The following is a 17,308-nucleotide window of genomic DNA, read 5'->3' as shown; positions in this document are numbered from 1 at the left end:
TGCCGGAAATGCAGCAGCACCTGGGAAATTTATCCCAGTAAAGGCCCTGGCAATCCACATCTGACAAACCTGCCTTAGGCCAAGTGAATGTGACCTGCTGAAACTGTACCAGAAGGAGAAGGAGGTCAGACACTGGTGCAGCAACTTTACAAGTGCAGTGCATCTGCTGCAGCCATTCAGGCTCCCTGTGCCTGGAGTTTGTGCAGGAAAAGATTCCTTTCCATTCCAAACATTCCAGCCATTTCAGTGCCCATGTTTTAGTACATATTACTGTTTGCTGCAGTACAACTGCATTTATTCTGGAAACTTGTCTTCCGTATGATCATAGAATGTATGAATCATACACTGGATATGAAGCTGTTAGCTCTGTCCCACCTCTGCCAGATCTTTGAAATAGTCTTCCCAATAGAGCCCAATATCCTTTGTATGGAGCACAACTGTTGCATTGACAGGCAACACTGCCAACTATTTCAACTTCAGTGCCATTGATGTGGACAAGGGTATGTTTACTTCCCCCTCACTTGAATTACATGCTACAGTTGCAAATGGCAAGGTTGAATGAAACTTGCTGGTTTCATTATCTTATAATCTATGAATACTCCTTCCAGTTATCAGCTTTAATGTACCTTGTGATCTTTAATGGGATCTGCCATCTGGTTATTACCTAATGATAATACTCATTAAATATTTACATGACTAAATCTACGTAGTTAAATGATACATTTATTTTTTGCTACCATATTTAGGCATATAGTTTCCATACCCTTTTCACTAATCATTCAGCTACAATGAGAGAAAAGGACCCATGGATTCTGAACCTTAACATAATTGTGACTCAGAAACTGTAATTTTCACTCTAACCTTTGCCAGAAATTACTGGGTGTGTTGCTTGATTTATGTACTGCACTAATACACCTGGCAAACTTGACTCAATTCCATCTTCCATTGTGCTTACACACAAACTCTCCTAGAAAATGCAACATTTCACAATACCTGGGCGAAGCTCTGGCAAAGGGGAAAAGATGAAATAGCACTGATTTACTGATACAGATTAAGTTCCAACTGGTATGGCATTTACAGGTTTAGAGAGATCTTTTTTCATATTGTGAAATCTTCAATTACAGCAAATGTTTGTTTGCTTTTTAACAGTCCTGAGTGCTCTCTGTTTGCTGCTGCTCAGGTTATCAAATGAATTAGGCTTTCTTCCTTATCAGCCCACAGTGAGGCAAAGGGCATCCTGGTTAGAATGGCATCAGGATCCATAGTCATAGATTCGCACAGTATGGTACAGGCCCTTTGGCCCAACTCGTCCATGCTGAACAAATCGGCATTCTTGGCTAGTCCCGTTTGCCTGCATTTGGTCAATATCGATCTAAACCCTTCCTATCCGTATATCTGCCTGAATGTCTTTGAAATAATTGTACTGGGTATTAGAACTTCCTCTGGCAGCTAGTTCCAGATAAGGACCACCCTCTGGACGAAAAGGTTCCTCAGTTCTCTCCCCTCTCATCTTAAACCTGCGCTCTCTAGTTTTAGAATCATCTATCCTGGAAAAAAATGCTGTGTGCATTCTCTTTATCCATGCTTCTCATGATTTTATATTCATCTATTAGGTCATCCCTCAGTCACCTACGGTCCAGGAATAAAGGCCTAGCATATCCGATCTCTCCCTGTGACTCAAGCCTTCAGTCGCAGCAATATCCTGGAGAATCTCTTCAGCATCCCCTCCAGCTTATTGATACCTTCTCATAACTGGGCGACCAGAACTGCAGGCAGTTTTCTTCCAAATCAGGACATTCTTGTAGAGGCGAACTGGACCCGCTTGTCATGCACGGTCAGCAGGACAGCCGCAGCAAGGATGGCGTCCCGTCTCTTCTGGTCCAGGGTGGAAAATCGTGTACATGTTTGTGTCATTGGGACGCAAACATTGGGACGTCGAGGTGTCTTGGGTAAATTTATACCTCTCATTTTGTTCATTTTAGATTGGTCACAGTGTTTGAGCTACCGAAAGAAAATAGACACACACACCGAGAGCACTTCAGTTTATACAAATGTTTATTACAAATTCAAAAGCTGATTTCACACTACAATATGCAAGCCCTTCCCAACTATACTTATCAACACTTGGACTGGTCCCAACTGCCGAAGCGAGGTAATGACTGCACACTTGTAGTAGGTTGTCAGGGCGCCAGTAGCAGCTTCTCCACCTCCCCCGACCGGGACGTTGGCTGGACTCTAGAAGTTCTTCTTCTTGTTGAGAGATGTTGCCACCTCTCGGAGAGTCTCAAATTTCAGCAGCGGGACCATGGCTTATATTACCCAAAAACTGCTTACCCAAGCACCTATTCCCAGCACAGCAAGAAAGATAAGCGAGCAAGTTAGCATGCTTAGGCTTCTATCGAATAACATAATTTTCAGCTTATCACTTTGAATACAATGGTTTATTTTGCATCAAGGCTAGGCCTCTGACAGTCTGTGACCAAAACAAGCAGGAAGATTAAATGTTCTTGGTACACAAATGTCCTTTCGTCAGATAACAGCATCTCTGGCCCCTCGATGGAATTTAGCTTATGTCTGGTGATTCTAAAAACAAGCAGGTTCTCAGCCTTGCAGAAGCAAAGGCTGAAAAAGTAAAACTCACGATCTAAATCTTCCATTACACAGGGTGGAACAGAATAAGACTTAAAGGCTGCAGCGTGAGAATCAAATAAAGCAGTTGTGATATTAGAACTCTCAGCCTGTTGTCTCAGTCTCTTCACTGTGCTTGATTACTACAGCTGGATACTTAAAACTCAATCATGCCCTCAGCACTTGGGGAGAGCGTCTTACAAGTTGGCAAAAGCAGACCTGCTAAAATGGGCCAGAGATGCCAGGTCAGCATGAAGCTGGTGAGATGGCAGCATTTTATCATCTCCTTTCAACGACTTAAGGTTCAGGTTTTTCAAATTGAAAATCTAACTTCTAATTCAAGTATATCTAGTATACCTTTACCGGCTTCACATCAAACCAAATATGGTGTGATCCAGGAATGAAAAGGATTCAGTCATTATCATCTGTCACTGTACACTAGCCTTGGGGTTGTTAACACTGGGAGGCAAACTCTGTGACCTCTCCTGGGAAATTGCGTCAGTAAACACTGAACTTTGGTGCAATATCTCACCTTCTTTATCTGAGATCAATGCTTACAAAAATCCCAATCGTCCAGTATCTCAGCTTATAAGAGCAAGAGGGATCTTGTTAGTTACCTTACAATAGACCAGAGATGTGGTTCTTTGACCAGGAGAAGGTGTTGACACAGAGGAAGTGGGTAATAAATACCATATATATACTCTTGTAACTGTCGATACCATGTAATAGTCAACCCTCTCTTTTTTGGCCCAAAAACCAGGCATTTTTATATGATCGCCCTATTTTAGGCTCTGACTGCCAGCCCATCTAAGCTCCCTATGCCCCAACAGTGGACCCTCTCCTCAGCTGTGTGCCTACTTGTGCTTGGATGGGCAGCCTTGGATGGGCAGCCTTGGATGGGCGGCCCGGCCGTCTTCAACCCAGCCACCCTCCCATCCAAGCTCCCAGCTGCATATTCTCACGCTGGCTACTCTCCCATCTGAACTCCTGACTGCAGATCCTTTCCCCAACCACCTGCCCATCCAAGTTCCCGATGTCCCGACCACAGACTTACCGTCCGGTATTGCCCATCCAAGCTACTGACGCCTGAACAGCACAGGTACTTCAAAAGGTCAGAAGTTTGAAACATGTAAAAGTTGACACCCCCCCCCCCCCCCCACCTTTGGCCAGAAAAAGTAGTCCAAAAAAATTCAATTATTTCACATCTTTTTGGTAAATGGCTGAGGTTGGGTTTGAGTTGGGGAAGTTGACTGGGCCCCTCTTCAGAGAAAGGATGTTTTTGATGACTCCGTATCATCCATTATATTTACTCTCTATTTATTTATTTGTCTATCTGTTTATTTATTCCGGGATTTGATAAACTTGTGGGAATTGCTGACTCATGACCGGCTGCATCATGGTCTGGTATGAGGTTACCAATAACCCTGCGTGTAAAGCCCTCCAAACGGTAGAGGACACAGTCAAAACCCTCCCCACTATCGAGAACTACAGGAACACTGCCATCAGGGAGCAGCAACAATTATCAAGGATAAATGAGCATTTTCGCTGCTGCCATCAGGAAAGAGGTATAGGTGCCACAAAACGCGCACCACCAGGTTCAGGAACAGCTGCTACCCCTCCACCATCAGACTCCTCAACAACAAACTCAATCTGGGACCCATTAAAGGACTCTTACTTGTGCACTTTATTGATTTTTTTAATTCTCTCTGTATTGCAGTCAGTTTGTTTACATTTGTTAGCTGCTTACAGTTCTCTATTTGTTTACATATATACATGTTTTTTTGCACTACTACTAAGTGTTATTCTGCAGAAAAAAGAATCTCAGGGCTGTATGTGATGTCATGCATGACTCTGACAATAAATCTGAAATCTGATCTGAACGGAGAAGGAGATGCTATTGAGAACGTTGAGCTCATGCATTGGGAGTACTCAGAAGCAGTGGAAGAAGCGCAGTATAACACAAATGACCATTTCTCCCCCCCCCCCCCACAACTATCCGCAACCTAATCAGCCATCTCCTGCCCTTCATAGTGGGCTGTCATAGTGGGCTCATCGATCATCTCAGAACTCAAGACCAGAAGGGAAACAAGTCTCCCTCCTCAAGCCTGAGGGACTACCTCGGAAGAAGCAGATTCCAGTTTGACTGTGATACTACTGCAGATTTAAGTTGTGCTTAACGATCAATTATTCACCTTCCAACTATCATTAACCAATCTGGATCCTCTTATTTCTTTCTGTGGGTGGAAACTTTTTATTAAATCGCTAATCAGATTTTAAGGTCAGAAATAGATATCTGATCATCTAAAATTTACAACATTTTGAAACTGTGACATACTGATCAATATTTAAGCAGGGGGTTTTTTTTCCCATGTGCTTACATTGAAACAACAACCTAAAGAATGATCATTCCATTTCTGTTTCCATTTGTTTATTTCGGTAGGATAAAGAAAATAAAAGATGAAATGTCACTTGCTCCTTCGCTCCTGTTGCTGCTCTATTCAAAATGAACTCTTTTTTCTGGACAAGGAGAGGTTTTCTGGTCCCTTTGCATTTGATGAAGGCTGTGAGACAAGTTGGGAGGGGAGACAAACTAGGAAACTGTTTTAACATTTGTCAAATTAGATTTATTTTACCAGAGTGATGGTAGACATGAATATATCTGTCCCAGTATGATTGGAATACAATAGTTAAATTAGTCAAGAAAAAATGAAATGCAAATTTAATAACCTTTCAGCTGCTTGGAGTTTGCTTCAGTTATTTAGTCAATCAAGTGAATAAAAAGTGATTGTGACTGTAGTTCAAATGGAAACGGCATATTTACTTGTTACTGAATTAAATGTTCAATCTGATTTTAGCAGTTATGAGCGCCATCTAGCAATTCGAATAACAGACCTCTGTGTCCACAGGTGATAAAGGGCATCCTGCCGAATCAGGAGGAGACGAACAATCAGGTAAAAATCTGACACATCAACAACAATGGAATAAATTAACTTACCTTAATATGGATGAGACTGAAAAAGAGCTAACAAATATGAAAATATAGTTAAATAAATATTCACAGTTGCAGTCAATGCAAAAAAAAAGTTAATGTTTCAAATGAAGATGTCACAGGTGAATCTGTCAACCAACCAAAGTACAGACTTCAAGATCATATTTGGTCATGTGGAATAATCTTAAAACTTCCCCAAAAAAGGTAATCGAATACAGAATGAAATTTTCCAAAACATGAACTATTCATATGCTTTACAAATCTTTGCTGCTTATGTTTAAGGAAAAAGCTTTTTATGTGCAGACATTTACCTTTGTATGGGCTGTTTGTTGGATACAACTCAAATTTAGTAGGATGTAATACAAATTAAACATAGTAGTAAAACTTGCATTTCACTTTGCCTCAAGATGAGGAATATGAGGTGTTGGAATTTGGGAGGTCTAACATGAGTAGGACCTACACAGTGAATGGCAGGGATCTGGCGAGAGTTGTAGAGCAGATGGATGTAGGAGTACGGGTATATAGTACCTTGAAAGAGGTGTCACAGATAGATAGGGTGATCAAAAAGGCTTTCGACACACTAACCTTCCTCAGTCAGGATGCTGAGGAGAGATAGTGAGAGTTTGTGTGGCAGTTTTATAAGATGTTGCTGTGGCCCAATTTGGAGTATTGTGTCCAGCTTTAGTCACCGTGCTATAGGAAAGATCAGAATTAGAATTTATTGTCGTGAATAAGTCATGAAATTCAGTGCTTTGTGGCAGCATCACAGTGTAAACTTTCATGTATACCACCTTAGAATGATAATTCTTTTAAAAGAGTGCACGAAAAGTAAGACAGTATCTTTGGTTCATTGATTATTCAGGAATCTGATGGCAGCAGGGAAGAAACTGTCCTTGTGCCCCTGAGTGCTTGACTTTAGGCTCCTGAACCTTTTTCCTGAGGATAACAGAGTGAAGAGGTCATGGCCTGGCTGGTGGGGGTCCTTGAGAATTAGAGGCTGCTTTATTAAGACACCGCCTCATGTAGATGTCCTCGATGGAGTGGAGTCTGGTCCCTGTGATGTTGCAGGCTGAGTTAACAATCCTCTGGAGTTTTTTCTTGTCCTGAGATTTGTCACCTCCATACTAGTCAATGATCCAACCAGCCAGAATGCTCTCCACGGTACACCCGAAGAAGTTTTCAAAAGTCTTCGATGATATACTGAATCCCCTCAAACACCTCAGAAGGTATACCCATTGGCGAGCCTTCTTCTTGATTGCATCAACATAGATCCTGAGAGATGCTGACACCCCAATTTTAAGTTATTGACCCTCTCCACAACTGAATTGGGTCATATACTCTTGATGTCCTCCTGAAGTCCACAATCATCTCTCTGGTTTTGCTAATGTTGAGTGCAAAGTTGTTGGCATTAAACCACTTAACGAGCTGATCTATCTTCCTCTTGTTCGCTACCTCATTGCCATTTATGATTCTGCCGACAACTGTGGTGTCATTGGCAAATTTGTAGATAGTATTGGAATTGTCCCTGGCCACACAGTAAGTAGAGCAGTGGCCTGAGCACACAACCTTGGGGTGTGCCTGTATGGATAATCATCGAGGAGGAGTCGTTTCCAAATCGTATGACTGTGATCTTCCGCTGAGGAAGTCAAGGATCCAGTTACATAGTGGGGTGCAGGGGCCAGAATTTTCAGCTTCTTGACCAGCACTGAGGAAATAATCATGTAGAAAGCTGGGCTGTAGTCAATGAAGAGCACAGACGTATGTATGAACTGCTGTTTTTAAGGTGATCCAGAGCTGAGTGGAGAGCTAGTGATATTGCATCTGGTGTGGTGTGTAGATAGATTGCAGTGGGTCCAGATCTTAGGTACATGTTAAATCCGGCCATGACCAGCCTCTCTAAGCTTCTCATCACAGTAGAAGTTAGTGCTACTGGGTGATAGTCGTTGAGGCAGCTCACACGGCTCTTCTTGGGCACCAGGATGATTGATGCCCTTTTGAAGCAGGTAGGAACCTTCTGACAGCAGTAATGAGACGTTGAAAATGTCTGTGAACACTCCAGCTAGTTGGTTGGCACAGATTTTCAGTACCCTGCCAGGTACACCATCAGGGCCTGACACCTTGCGAAGGTTCACCCTCTAGAATGATGCTCTTGCTTCGTCCTCAGAGACAGATATCACAGGGTCCTCATTCTTTGCAGGGATTCTAATAGGCACTGTTGGTTCTCCTTCTCAAAGCGGGCATAGAAGGTATTCAACTCATTGGGTAATGAATCATTACAGCCATCTATATTGTTCACCCTCACTTTGTAGCTGGTGTGTATTTGTCTCTGTCCCAGGCTCCTCTGGAATTGCCACTTTGCTTCAGAGATGGCCTTCCGCTGGTCATACGTGGACTTCTTGTAGAGATCTATAACCCCGGCCTTAAACGTCCTTGATCACGCCCTCAACAGGTTGCAAATCCTCTGACTTATCCAAGGTTTCTGGTTGGGGAAAACCCAGTATGTGTGGGTGGACCAACACTCGTCCATGAAGTCAGTGACACCTGTTGCATATTCATTCAAGTCTATTCATGTTCTTAAATATGTTCCAGTCCACCAATTCAAAGCAGTCCTACAGATGCTTCTCTGCCTTCCTCAACCATATTTTCACCATCTTCACCACTGGTGCTGTGGTCCTCAGTCTCTGCTTGTACGCCAGGAGTAGAAGTACAGTCAGGTGATCAGATTTGCCGGTGCCACCGCGTTATGACTCGGTAGGTATTCTTCATGGTTGTATAGCAGTGGTTGGGTGTGTTGGGTCCCTGGGTCTTGCATGTGACATGTGGGTGGTAGCTTGTCAGAGACTTCTTCAGGTTGGTTTATCTACAATGGTCAGGAAGGCATCAGCATATGCTTCCTCATGGCTGTTAGTCACAGTGCTACCCTGACGTTATGATGGATGATGGTGGTGAACTCCCTTGGCAGGTAGAATGCTGTCAAGCTGGAGAGGGAGCAGAGAAAATTTACATTGCCAAGACTCAGGGCTTGCACTATAGGTAAACAGACCAGAGCATTTTTCTTTGGAGCACAGGATGAGGAGGGATGATCTCATAGAGGTGTACAAAATCACGAGGAATGGATCGGTTGGACGCAGAGAATCTTTTTCCAAGAGTAGGACGTAGGTTTCAGGTAAGGAAGAGAGATTTATCAGGAACCTGAGAGGGTAACATTTTTACACAGAGAGTGTTAGATGTATGGAATAGGCTGCTGAAAGAAGTGGTTGAGGCAGGTACTATTACAATGTTTAAGAAACATTCAAATGGATACATGGATAGGATGGGTTTAGAGGAATATTGGCCAAATTCAGGCAGGCAGGAGTAGTGTGGGTGGGACATTTTAGTTGAAGTAGGAAAGGTAGATTGAGGGGCCTGTTTCCATCCTGTGTAACTCTATGACTCAATGAGGATCAATATTTTATGATGAGAAAACTTTTATAAATTTGTGACAGCCATTTTCTTTGTTTAGCTGAGACCTGTTCACTAGGGTTATCAGCAGGCATTTTCTTGAATAACATGTGGCTTGCATTACTGCCAGGAATCTGTCTGAATTCTGTAGATAGCGCTGACATCAGCAGTGGGTCAGAATCTATAGACAGGTTGCCTCTCCAGTTCCATTCCAATTCTGAAGAGGGACTTTGAATGAACCATTAATTTTTTTTTAATTTCATTTGGGTCTGCTATCTGTGGGATTCAGAGTGGACTTTTGGCATTCACTGTTACACTTGTGCAAAGCTTTGTAACCATTGGGTGAAATGGTTTTCAAAGCTCCTGTCCCATTGAGCATGTTCCCTCGCAAATAAGAAAATATTTTGTTTTATGTATTAACAGGCTCAGGACCTGGTGAACAAAATGCATACAGCAATAGCTCAGATAAAACTATTTTTAGCTTAAGGTGATCATGATGCCTAATGTATAACATAACTGAACTGCACTTTCCAGATTTGTAACAGCCATTGAAATAAACAATGATAAATATAGTGGGGATAATTTTCCATAGCTTTGCCATTGAACATTTGCTGTTGTCCAGTATAAATTCAGCAAATAAAGATTTTTTAAGATGTATATAAATGATTTGGATTATGGAATCAATGAATTTGCAGATAATACCAAAATAGGTAGAAGGGGAGGTGTGGGTACCAAAAGGCTGCAGAGAAACTTGGATAGATTAGGAGAATGCACAAAAAGGTGACAGATGAAATGTAGTGTTGGAAAGTGTACGGTCATGCACTTTGGTAGAAGAAATAGACGGGCAGACTATTATTTAGATAGAGAAAAAATTCTGAGGTGCAAAGAGACTTGGGAGTCCTCATGCAGGATACTCAAAGGTTAACCTCCAGGTTTGAGTTGATGTTGAAGAAAGCGAATGCAATATTGGTATTCATGTCTAGAGGGATAGCATATCAGACCAGGGATGTAATGTCGAGGCTTGATAAAGCTCTGGTGAGCTCTCACGGAGTACTGTGTACAGTTTTGGACATCTTATTTGAGAAAAGACGTGCTGGCATTGTAAAAGTTTCAAAGAAGGTTTACGCAAATTATACCAGGAATGAAAGGGTTAACATATGCAGAACATTTGTCGGCTCTTTGGAGTACAGAAGGATGAGGGGGGACCTCATAGAGGCATTTAAAATGCTGAAAGGCCTCAATAGAATTGATGTGGCAAGGATATTTCCCATGGTAGGGGATTCTAAGACGAGAGGACACAACTTCAGTATAAAACGGCATTGATTTAAAACAGAGATCCAAAATAATTTATTTAGTCAGAGGGTTGATTCTGTGTTGCCACAGGCGGCTGTGGAAGCAAGGTTGTGGGGTGTATTCAAGGTAGACATTGACAGGTATTTGATTACTCAGGGTGACGGGGTGAAAACTGGGTTGTGAGACTGAGTGGGAGGATCGATCAGCTCATGATTAGAAATGGCAGAGCAGACTCAATGGGCCTACTTCTGCTCCTATATCTTGTAATGCTGGAATGCAACAAGTGATGATCTCAGCTGAGCAACTCTCATCCTTATTTGGGCACTAAACGATGACTGTGCTGATGGCGGAGTTGTTTCCATCATAGAATAACCTACTTCCTAGATGCCTGCAGTGAGACTTAGGGCCTTCAGAAGACTGAAGCCCGTCGTTGAAGGGAGTGCTCAAAGTGGAGGGCAACCTAGAATCAGAAAGATTTTTGAGATTGAGCATTGTCTCATGATTTAATGGTCTGTGGCTGAATCATTACTGGAAAAAAAAACAAATATAACATCCAAGCATGGCTGCTCCCTTCCCTCTGAAGTTGTTCTTTAATATGGTCACAGTTTTGAAAACATCCCATTTAAGCTGGATGATTTATTTTTCTCTCTGAGAAAGATTTCTTCGAAGGGCAGCGGAAGCAGAGCCTTCGATTAGCCTTCTGAATATCAGGGGTAAAAGGATATTGCAGGCAAATGGGAACATTCCCAGTCAAGCAAAAAACAAACAGCTGGAGGACCTCAGCAGGTCAGGCAGCCTTGTTTACTCCAGATTACAACACTGCTACCTCTTGCTTCTCTGAGGAATATTTATTTGTCAGGAACATTGTGCTGACAATAACCATACCAGCAGTGCGAGTATAAGACACCTTTAATAAACTAATATGTACACTAAGAGGTCTTGTCTCTCTGCAGGACGAACCTTGAAGGCTAGACTCTAGCTCTGGACTGCTTTATGGACTCACCCCTGGTGACCTAGTGGTGTAATTACATATCACCGCACACATAGGTTACAAACAGATCATCCATAGTTTTATTCAATGGCAGAGCAGGATTGAGGGAATCAGTGACCAACTCCTGATGCCATTTCATTGTTTTTTTAATTTCACATATTCCATTCTAATCACCACTCTTTTAAAAGGCAACTGTATTTCAGAGCCACTGATGAAATTTAATGTTACTGATTTTTTGGGACTGCTTTTTCCCCTTCTAATCTCTATAGATGGTTACCTTTCTCAGTAGATCATTAAGCATAGCATCAGCTGGAATCATCTGATCAATATGTTTTAGTACAATTCCAAATGCATCCTAATATACCTAACAAGACATAGGAGATTTTAGCTTTTCACATTATTGACTGGGGCTCCCATACTGTAAAAGGGGCTGGATGGCTTGGAGTTTATCAGATGTGTTCAGGAAAGCTTCTTTTGGTTGTGACCAATTGGAGGGCAGTGCTGCAGGCCTCATGCAGCCTGCTGGATTGTTGCATTCATCCTTCATTTTGTGAGGCCCCGTGGGGAAGCTGCGAAGGGCCACTACACGACACACCCCCCCCCCCTCCAGAACTGGCAATCAGAATGTTGTTATTCTTGGAAGGCTGGCCTCTTTTGCCGGGGGGTGGGGGGGAGGGTGGTCAATTGGCTGGGTAATATCCAAATGGTCTGGTTTAAATGTTTCCCAAGAATGTGCAGGGGGAGAGACGTCGACAGGTCTCTGCACCCCACCACTGACGATAATGACAGTATTGCTCACCAGGGGTGTCTTTTGTCCTCATGGCTGGTTGTTCATTTGGTCAGTGGTTGGGATTTTGCTGCTGCTTTTGCTTGCCTACATGCTGCAGTGCATTGTGTGATGGACATGGACGTCTCGTGGTGTGCGAAGGCTGTTTCTCTCTCAGCCAGCAGGGAGTCCACTTTCTCTGGGCAAACTGTGCCTCAATTTGCCTGAACCACACTTTGGGCTGTGTTGCCCAGAAGTTTCAAAGTCAGCATGTTGATTGAAGAGTCTGCCTCCATCGCTGGGTCCAGAATACCAACTGAACCAGCAGGGTCACCACTGTAGCTAGCTGCTACCCGCTATTGCTCTGCAGAGGCTATAGCGCAGGAGAGGTTATAGCTGCATGCAGGTTAGCTCAGAAAGAACGACACAGAGCTTTATTGGGCTCACAGCCCTGCTTTTATTCTCAAACTGAGGGGCGTAGTCAAAACCTCAGCACTGATTGGTGTGTTTGCAATCAATTTTCCCTAATAGGCCAGTTAAGCTCTTTTGGTAGTGGCCAATTGGAGGGCAGCGCTGCAGGCCTTGTGCAGCCTGCTGAATCGTCACATTCATCCTTCATTTTGTGAGGCCCCGCGGGGAAGCTGTGAAGGGCTGCCACAGTTCCAACTAGAGAGAGTGCAGTACTGTATCTCTTAATGGGAATGAGACAGAAGTACTGTATGTGTAGAGGAACATTTTGGGTCCAGTTATCAAAATGCCATTAGTTTCAAATTAATTATGGAGGATAGGTCTGGGCTTCTGGTTGAGGTTCTAAATTGGAAAAGGCCAGTTTTGAGGAAATAAGGAAGGATCTAGAATGCATAGATTGGAATAAGTTGTTTTCAGGCAGGTGACTTGGAGGCCTTATGGACTGCATGCAGGTCAGTGGGACTAGGCAGAATAATGTTTGGCACAGACTAGAAGGGCCAAAGGGGCCTGTTTCTGTGCTGTAATGTTCTATAATTATCAACAATATGAATAGAACCTTAAAAAAAAGCTGATTCCATTTTAAATGCCTTACAGGGTTAATTTAGGTTATATGTCTCACCTTCAGTGGCATGAACATAATGCTCTGTGAGGACCAGGTGGAGTCATGTCACTTTTGGAATCTATTCTCAAATGAGACTGAGATGATTTCTTTTGAGGGCAATGTGGCCTTGATGTAACCTATATTGATTTATGATAGTTTCTAGAAATAATTTCCTTTCAAAAGCTGTTACAATACTGGGTGCAGTTTTACGACCTTTTCAAACCGAAACGCTGGGATTTAGATATGGTTTGGTTTCTGACTGGTAGCTAGCTTTCAGGTCATGAGATGCAATTCAGGGTTAATCATGCAGTAATGTACTGTTATTGGAAAATTATGATTAGGTCATAAATATCTGTAATTGATAAGTGACAACAATGAACATTTGAACAATAAATTGATGCTAAAATTTACCCAAAGACTGTTGTGAAGCATTGAATCCATTAAAAATAAGTGAATTGGTCTATCATAATTTGCCTATGATAAAGATACACAGTAGTCTTGCCTTTGACTTAACCCTTTCTCGTCAACATTTAGTCATTGTTACTGGTCTATATTTGCACAGATGATGACAACATACAGCTACTCCCTCAGGTGCTTCCCACGCACACCAATGATTAGATAGTGAAGGCCAAATATTACATCAAGGGCATATAGAAAAGAAATATTTTGAAGGCTGTACAGTACTTCCTGATTTACAACCTGTAATTGGGACTGAAGGATCTGTTGTATCTCAAAATGAACACAAATCAGAATTTTGGCAACACACGTGGAGTACCAAAGTCTTAAAGCAATTTTTTTTAATATAATATTGTATTTGACAAACTATAACAGGGATACAGGGCATCTAAGAGCCAAATTGTGTGTACGTACTTTGTTAGTCAGTGTCCCGGGGTCCATAGGCTGGGTGTGGCCATCTTGATTCCTGTGCGCATGCGCGAGTCTCCATTGGGTGCATGTGCAGTGGGTTTACGTATTGGAATTCAGTTGGCACATGCATGAGAGTTAAAGGGCGCGAATTCAATCTCGTCAGGGTGCTTAGCTCTCGTGCATGCGCCAACTGAATTCCAAAATATGTAATCCCACTGCGCATGCACCCACTGGAGGCTCGCGCATGCGCACAGGAATCAAGATGGCCACACCCAGCCTATGGACCCCGGGTCGCCAACTAACAAAGTAAGTACATGCATTTTGTTTCTTACATGCCCTGTATCCGTTTTATAGTTTGTCAAGTACAACATAAACCACATACATTTTATATTTTTTCTTGTATATATTTTTTTTAATTCGGTCGTATATGCAGATGAATGTAAGTTGCATAGGTTGCAAGTCAGAGAGCACCTGTATTGACCTTGATTTCACCTGGTCTTTCTGTGGTCAGTTTGTTATTACAATCAAGCACAAATTTTCAAATATGCAGTAATGCATCAATTGTGGGAGCACTGGTTTGCACATAAATAAGATATTTAACAATAATGCAATAGTTTCATAGTTACAGATACTGAGATGTGTTTTCATTCAATGAATCCCAGATTTTATTTCATGTTAATTCAAATCCTCACTTTGTACAACTTCTCAAAACACAATGTAAAATATATAAAGATTGAATCAGAGAACATCAACAAGAAATTTGAAAAAAGATTTAAGTTTGTAAAATTTCAGTGAACCAGTAGAAATGTTTTCTTTAAAAATGTTACACTATTACAACATAGAACTTCTCCAGTATTACATCATCTCCTCAATATTTGGAAGAAGATTCATGTAGAAAGAAATAAAACAAATGATCAATTACCAAAACTAATATTGACGCAAAATAAGCTACTCCCTTTTACAATAGACAACCTTTCCTTTAGAAAATGGGAAAAAAAAGGGATTAAAAGAATAGAAAATTGTTTTTCAGGAAGTAGATTCTTATCTTTGAACAAATGAGAGATAAGTACAATATAACTGGAGATACAGCGCTGGCATATTACCAACTGAGATCCTACTTGAAAGATAAATTAGGAAGCAATTTGAGTTTACCAGAGGGAAGTAACCTTGAATATGTGATTACAGATACAATGTTAATCAAAAGATTTATTTCAAATATGTATATTAAACTGCAAGAAAAGGAGAATGAGGAAACAAATGGTAAAACTAAACAAAAATGGGAACAAGATTTAAATATAAAGATAAAAAAGGAAACATGGGAGAAATTATGTTCTGGAACGATGAGAAATACAATAAATACGAGGCTACGTATGATACAATATAATTGGTTACACAGACTATACATTACACCGCAAAAGTTAAATAAATGGGACCCAACAGTATCTGATAGATGTTTTCGATGTAAAAAAGAAATGGGAACAACAATTCATGCAATCTGGACATGTGAGAGAGTAGAAAAATTTTGGGATGATCTCAATCAGATATTAAATAAAATAACAGAAAACAATATACCAAAGAACCCAGAGATCTTTCTCCTAAGCAACATAAAAAACAAAGAATTTGGAATTGATCTGGAGGATGCACAAAAAAGATTTGTTAAGATAGCCCTAGCCGTAGCAAAAAAATGTATTATGTCAACCTGGAAATTGGAAGATAATCTGAAAATACAACAATGGTATATAGAAATGAATAAATGTATTCCATTAGAAAAAATAACATATAGTTTAAGAAATAATATTGAAATATTCGAACAAGTATGGGAGCCTTACATTAAATACAATAGCGAAAACCTACCGGGGACAAACATTACCTAAGTTGATGGAAGGAGAAGGAAAGAAAAGAATGGACTCAGTAGAATTTCTGGTGTATTTTTGTTGAATGACAACATTGTCTGACTGGCTTAATGGAACCTAGATTGTATACCTAAAATGGATGAGGGGGGGGTGGGGGGGTGGCTTGGGAGGAGGGAGGGGGGGGAGAAAAAGTCACTGTATATGTGTGAAAAAGAAAAAGTGTATATCATGGCTAATGTGATTTATGGTGTGAAAAATAAAAAATTTTAAAAAAAATGTTACACTATTTACCTAAATCCATGGCTCTGGAACCCCATGTAGAATTTTCCTTTTTACTTTTCATTGGTTCCTATTGGAATGCAAGTTTGAATATTATTAGGCCTACAAGGTGCTCAGCTCAAAATGTACCTGATATTTATGTTTCTTATAGTCCTTCAGAAATCTCTTTTCATACCACAAAAATTTTGAGTCAAAGATGTGTTATATTCAAATATATAGGCTTGATTATCTTTGCAGTTTTATTATTGAATGTTATATTACATACTATTTCTGCATTGTATAATTTCTGTTTGTTTCTTCTTTTGTAAATCCAGTAGATGGCAACCATGTCACTTTAGGTATGTATTTTAAACCATTGTTTTTTTTTAATTTTAAGATATATTCTGTATCAATATTATAAACTTCTTGTAGTTCTAAATGTGTTCTGATAAAATCCTAAAGAAAAGTTGGCTTTGTTTGACATTTCCTATGATAACATAATATTTATTCAATGAACTAACAACTAAAAGCATCTACACTTTATACAATATCTTCTTTCTTCTTTGGCTTGGCTTCGTGGACGAAGATTTATGGAGGGGTAATGTCCACATCTGCTGCAGGCTCGTTGGTGACTGACAAGTCCGATGTGGGACAGGCAGGCACAGTTGCAGTGGTTGCAAGGGAAAATTGGTTGGTTGGGGTTGGGTGTTGGGTTTTTCCTCCTTTGTCTTTTGTCAGTGAGGTGGGCTCTGCGGTCTTCTTCAAAGGAGGTTGCTGCCCGCCGAAATGTGAGGTGCCAAGATGCACGGTTGGAGGCGATATCAGCCCACTGGCGGTGGTCCAATCAACTGAAAAATGACACAAATGTTAGCAATAAGGACAATCCTTGAACTGGGGCATGGAAATTTTCATTAATAAATAACCAAATGAAAAAAGGGTGATCACGCTCACTTTGCATCAACAATAAACACTCATTAAAAGAGTGCCATTTAGACATACAGCATGGTTATCAGGCCCTTCCATATACACCCAATTAACCCAGTATGCTTTGAAGGGTGGGAGGAAACCAGAGCACCCAGAGATAACCCACACAGACACAGGGAGAACGTGGATTTGAACCCGGGTTGCGAGTGTTGAAATAACGTTGTGCTAA

The 17,308-nt window shown here is 41.2% G+C and overlaps 1 protein-coding gene across 2 annotated transcripts in view; it reads left to right on the top strand.

Annotated features, from left to right (window-relative positions):
- The window catches only part of ca9 (carbonic anhydrase IX), a 102,362-nt gene that overhangs the window by 69,470 nt on the left and 15,584 nt on the right, over positions 1 to 17,308 (top strand). The window contains exons 9-10 of one of the 2 annotated variants that reach the window (XM_069924197.1): positions 5,535 to 5,579; positions 16,494 to 16,514. In XM_069924197.1, coding sequence (XP_069780298.1) covers positions 5,535 to 5,579; positions 16,494 to 16,514 — 66 coding nt within the window. Of the gene's footprint in view, positions 1 to 5,534; positions 5,580 to 16,490; positions 16,515 to 17,308 lie in introns of both variants that reach the window. The other variant, XM_069924196.1, reaches the window with a different exon arrangement.

Source organism: Narcine bancroftii, chromosome 3 (genome assembly GCF_036971445.1).
Source record: "Narcine bancroftii isolate sNarBan1 chromosome 3, sNarBan1.hap1, whole genome shotgun sequence".
Taxonomy (NCBI): Eukaryota; Metazoa; Chordata; class Chondrichthyes; order Torpediniformes; family Narcinidae; genus Narcine; species Narcine bancroftii.
Note: the sequence above shows the minus strand (reverse complement) of the source record. Positions and strands in the feature narration are given on the sequence as shown.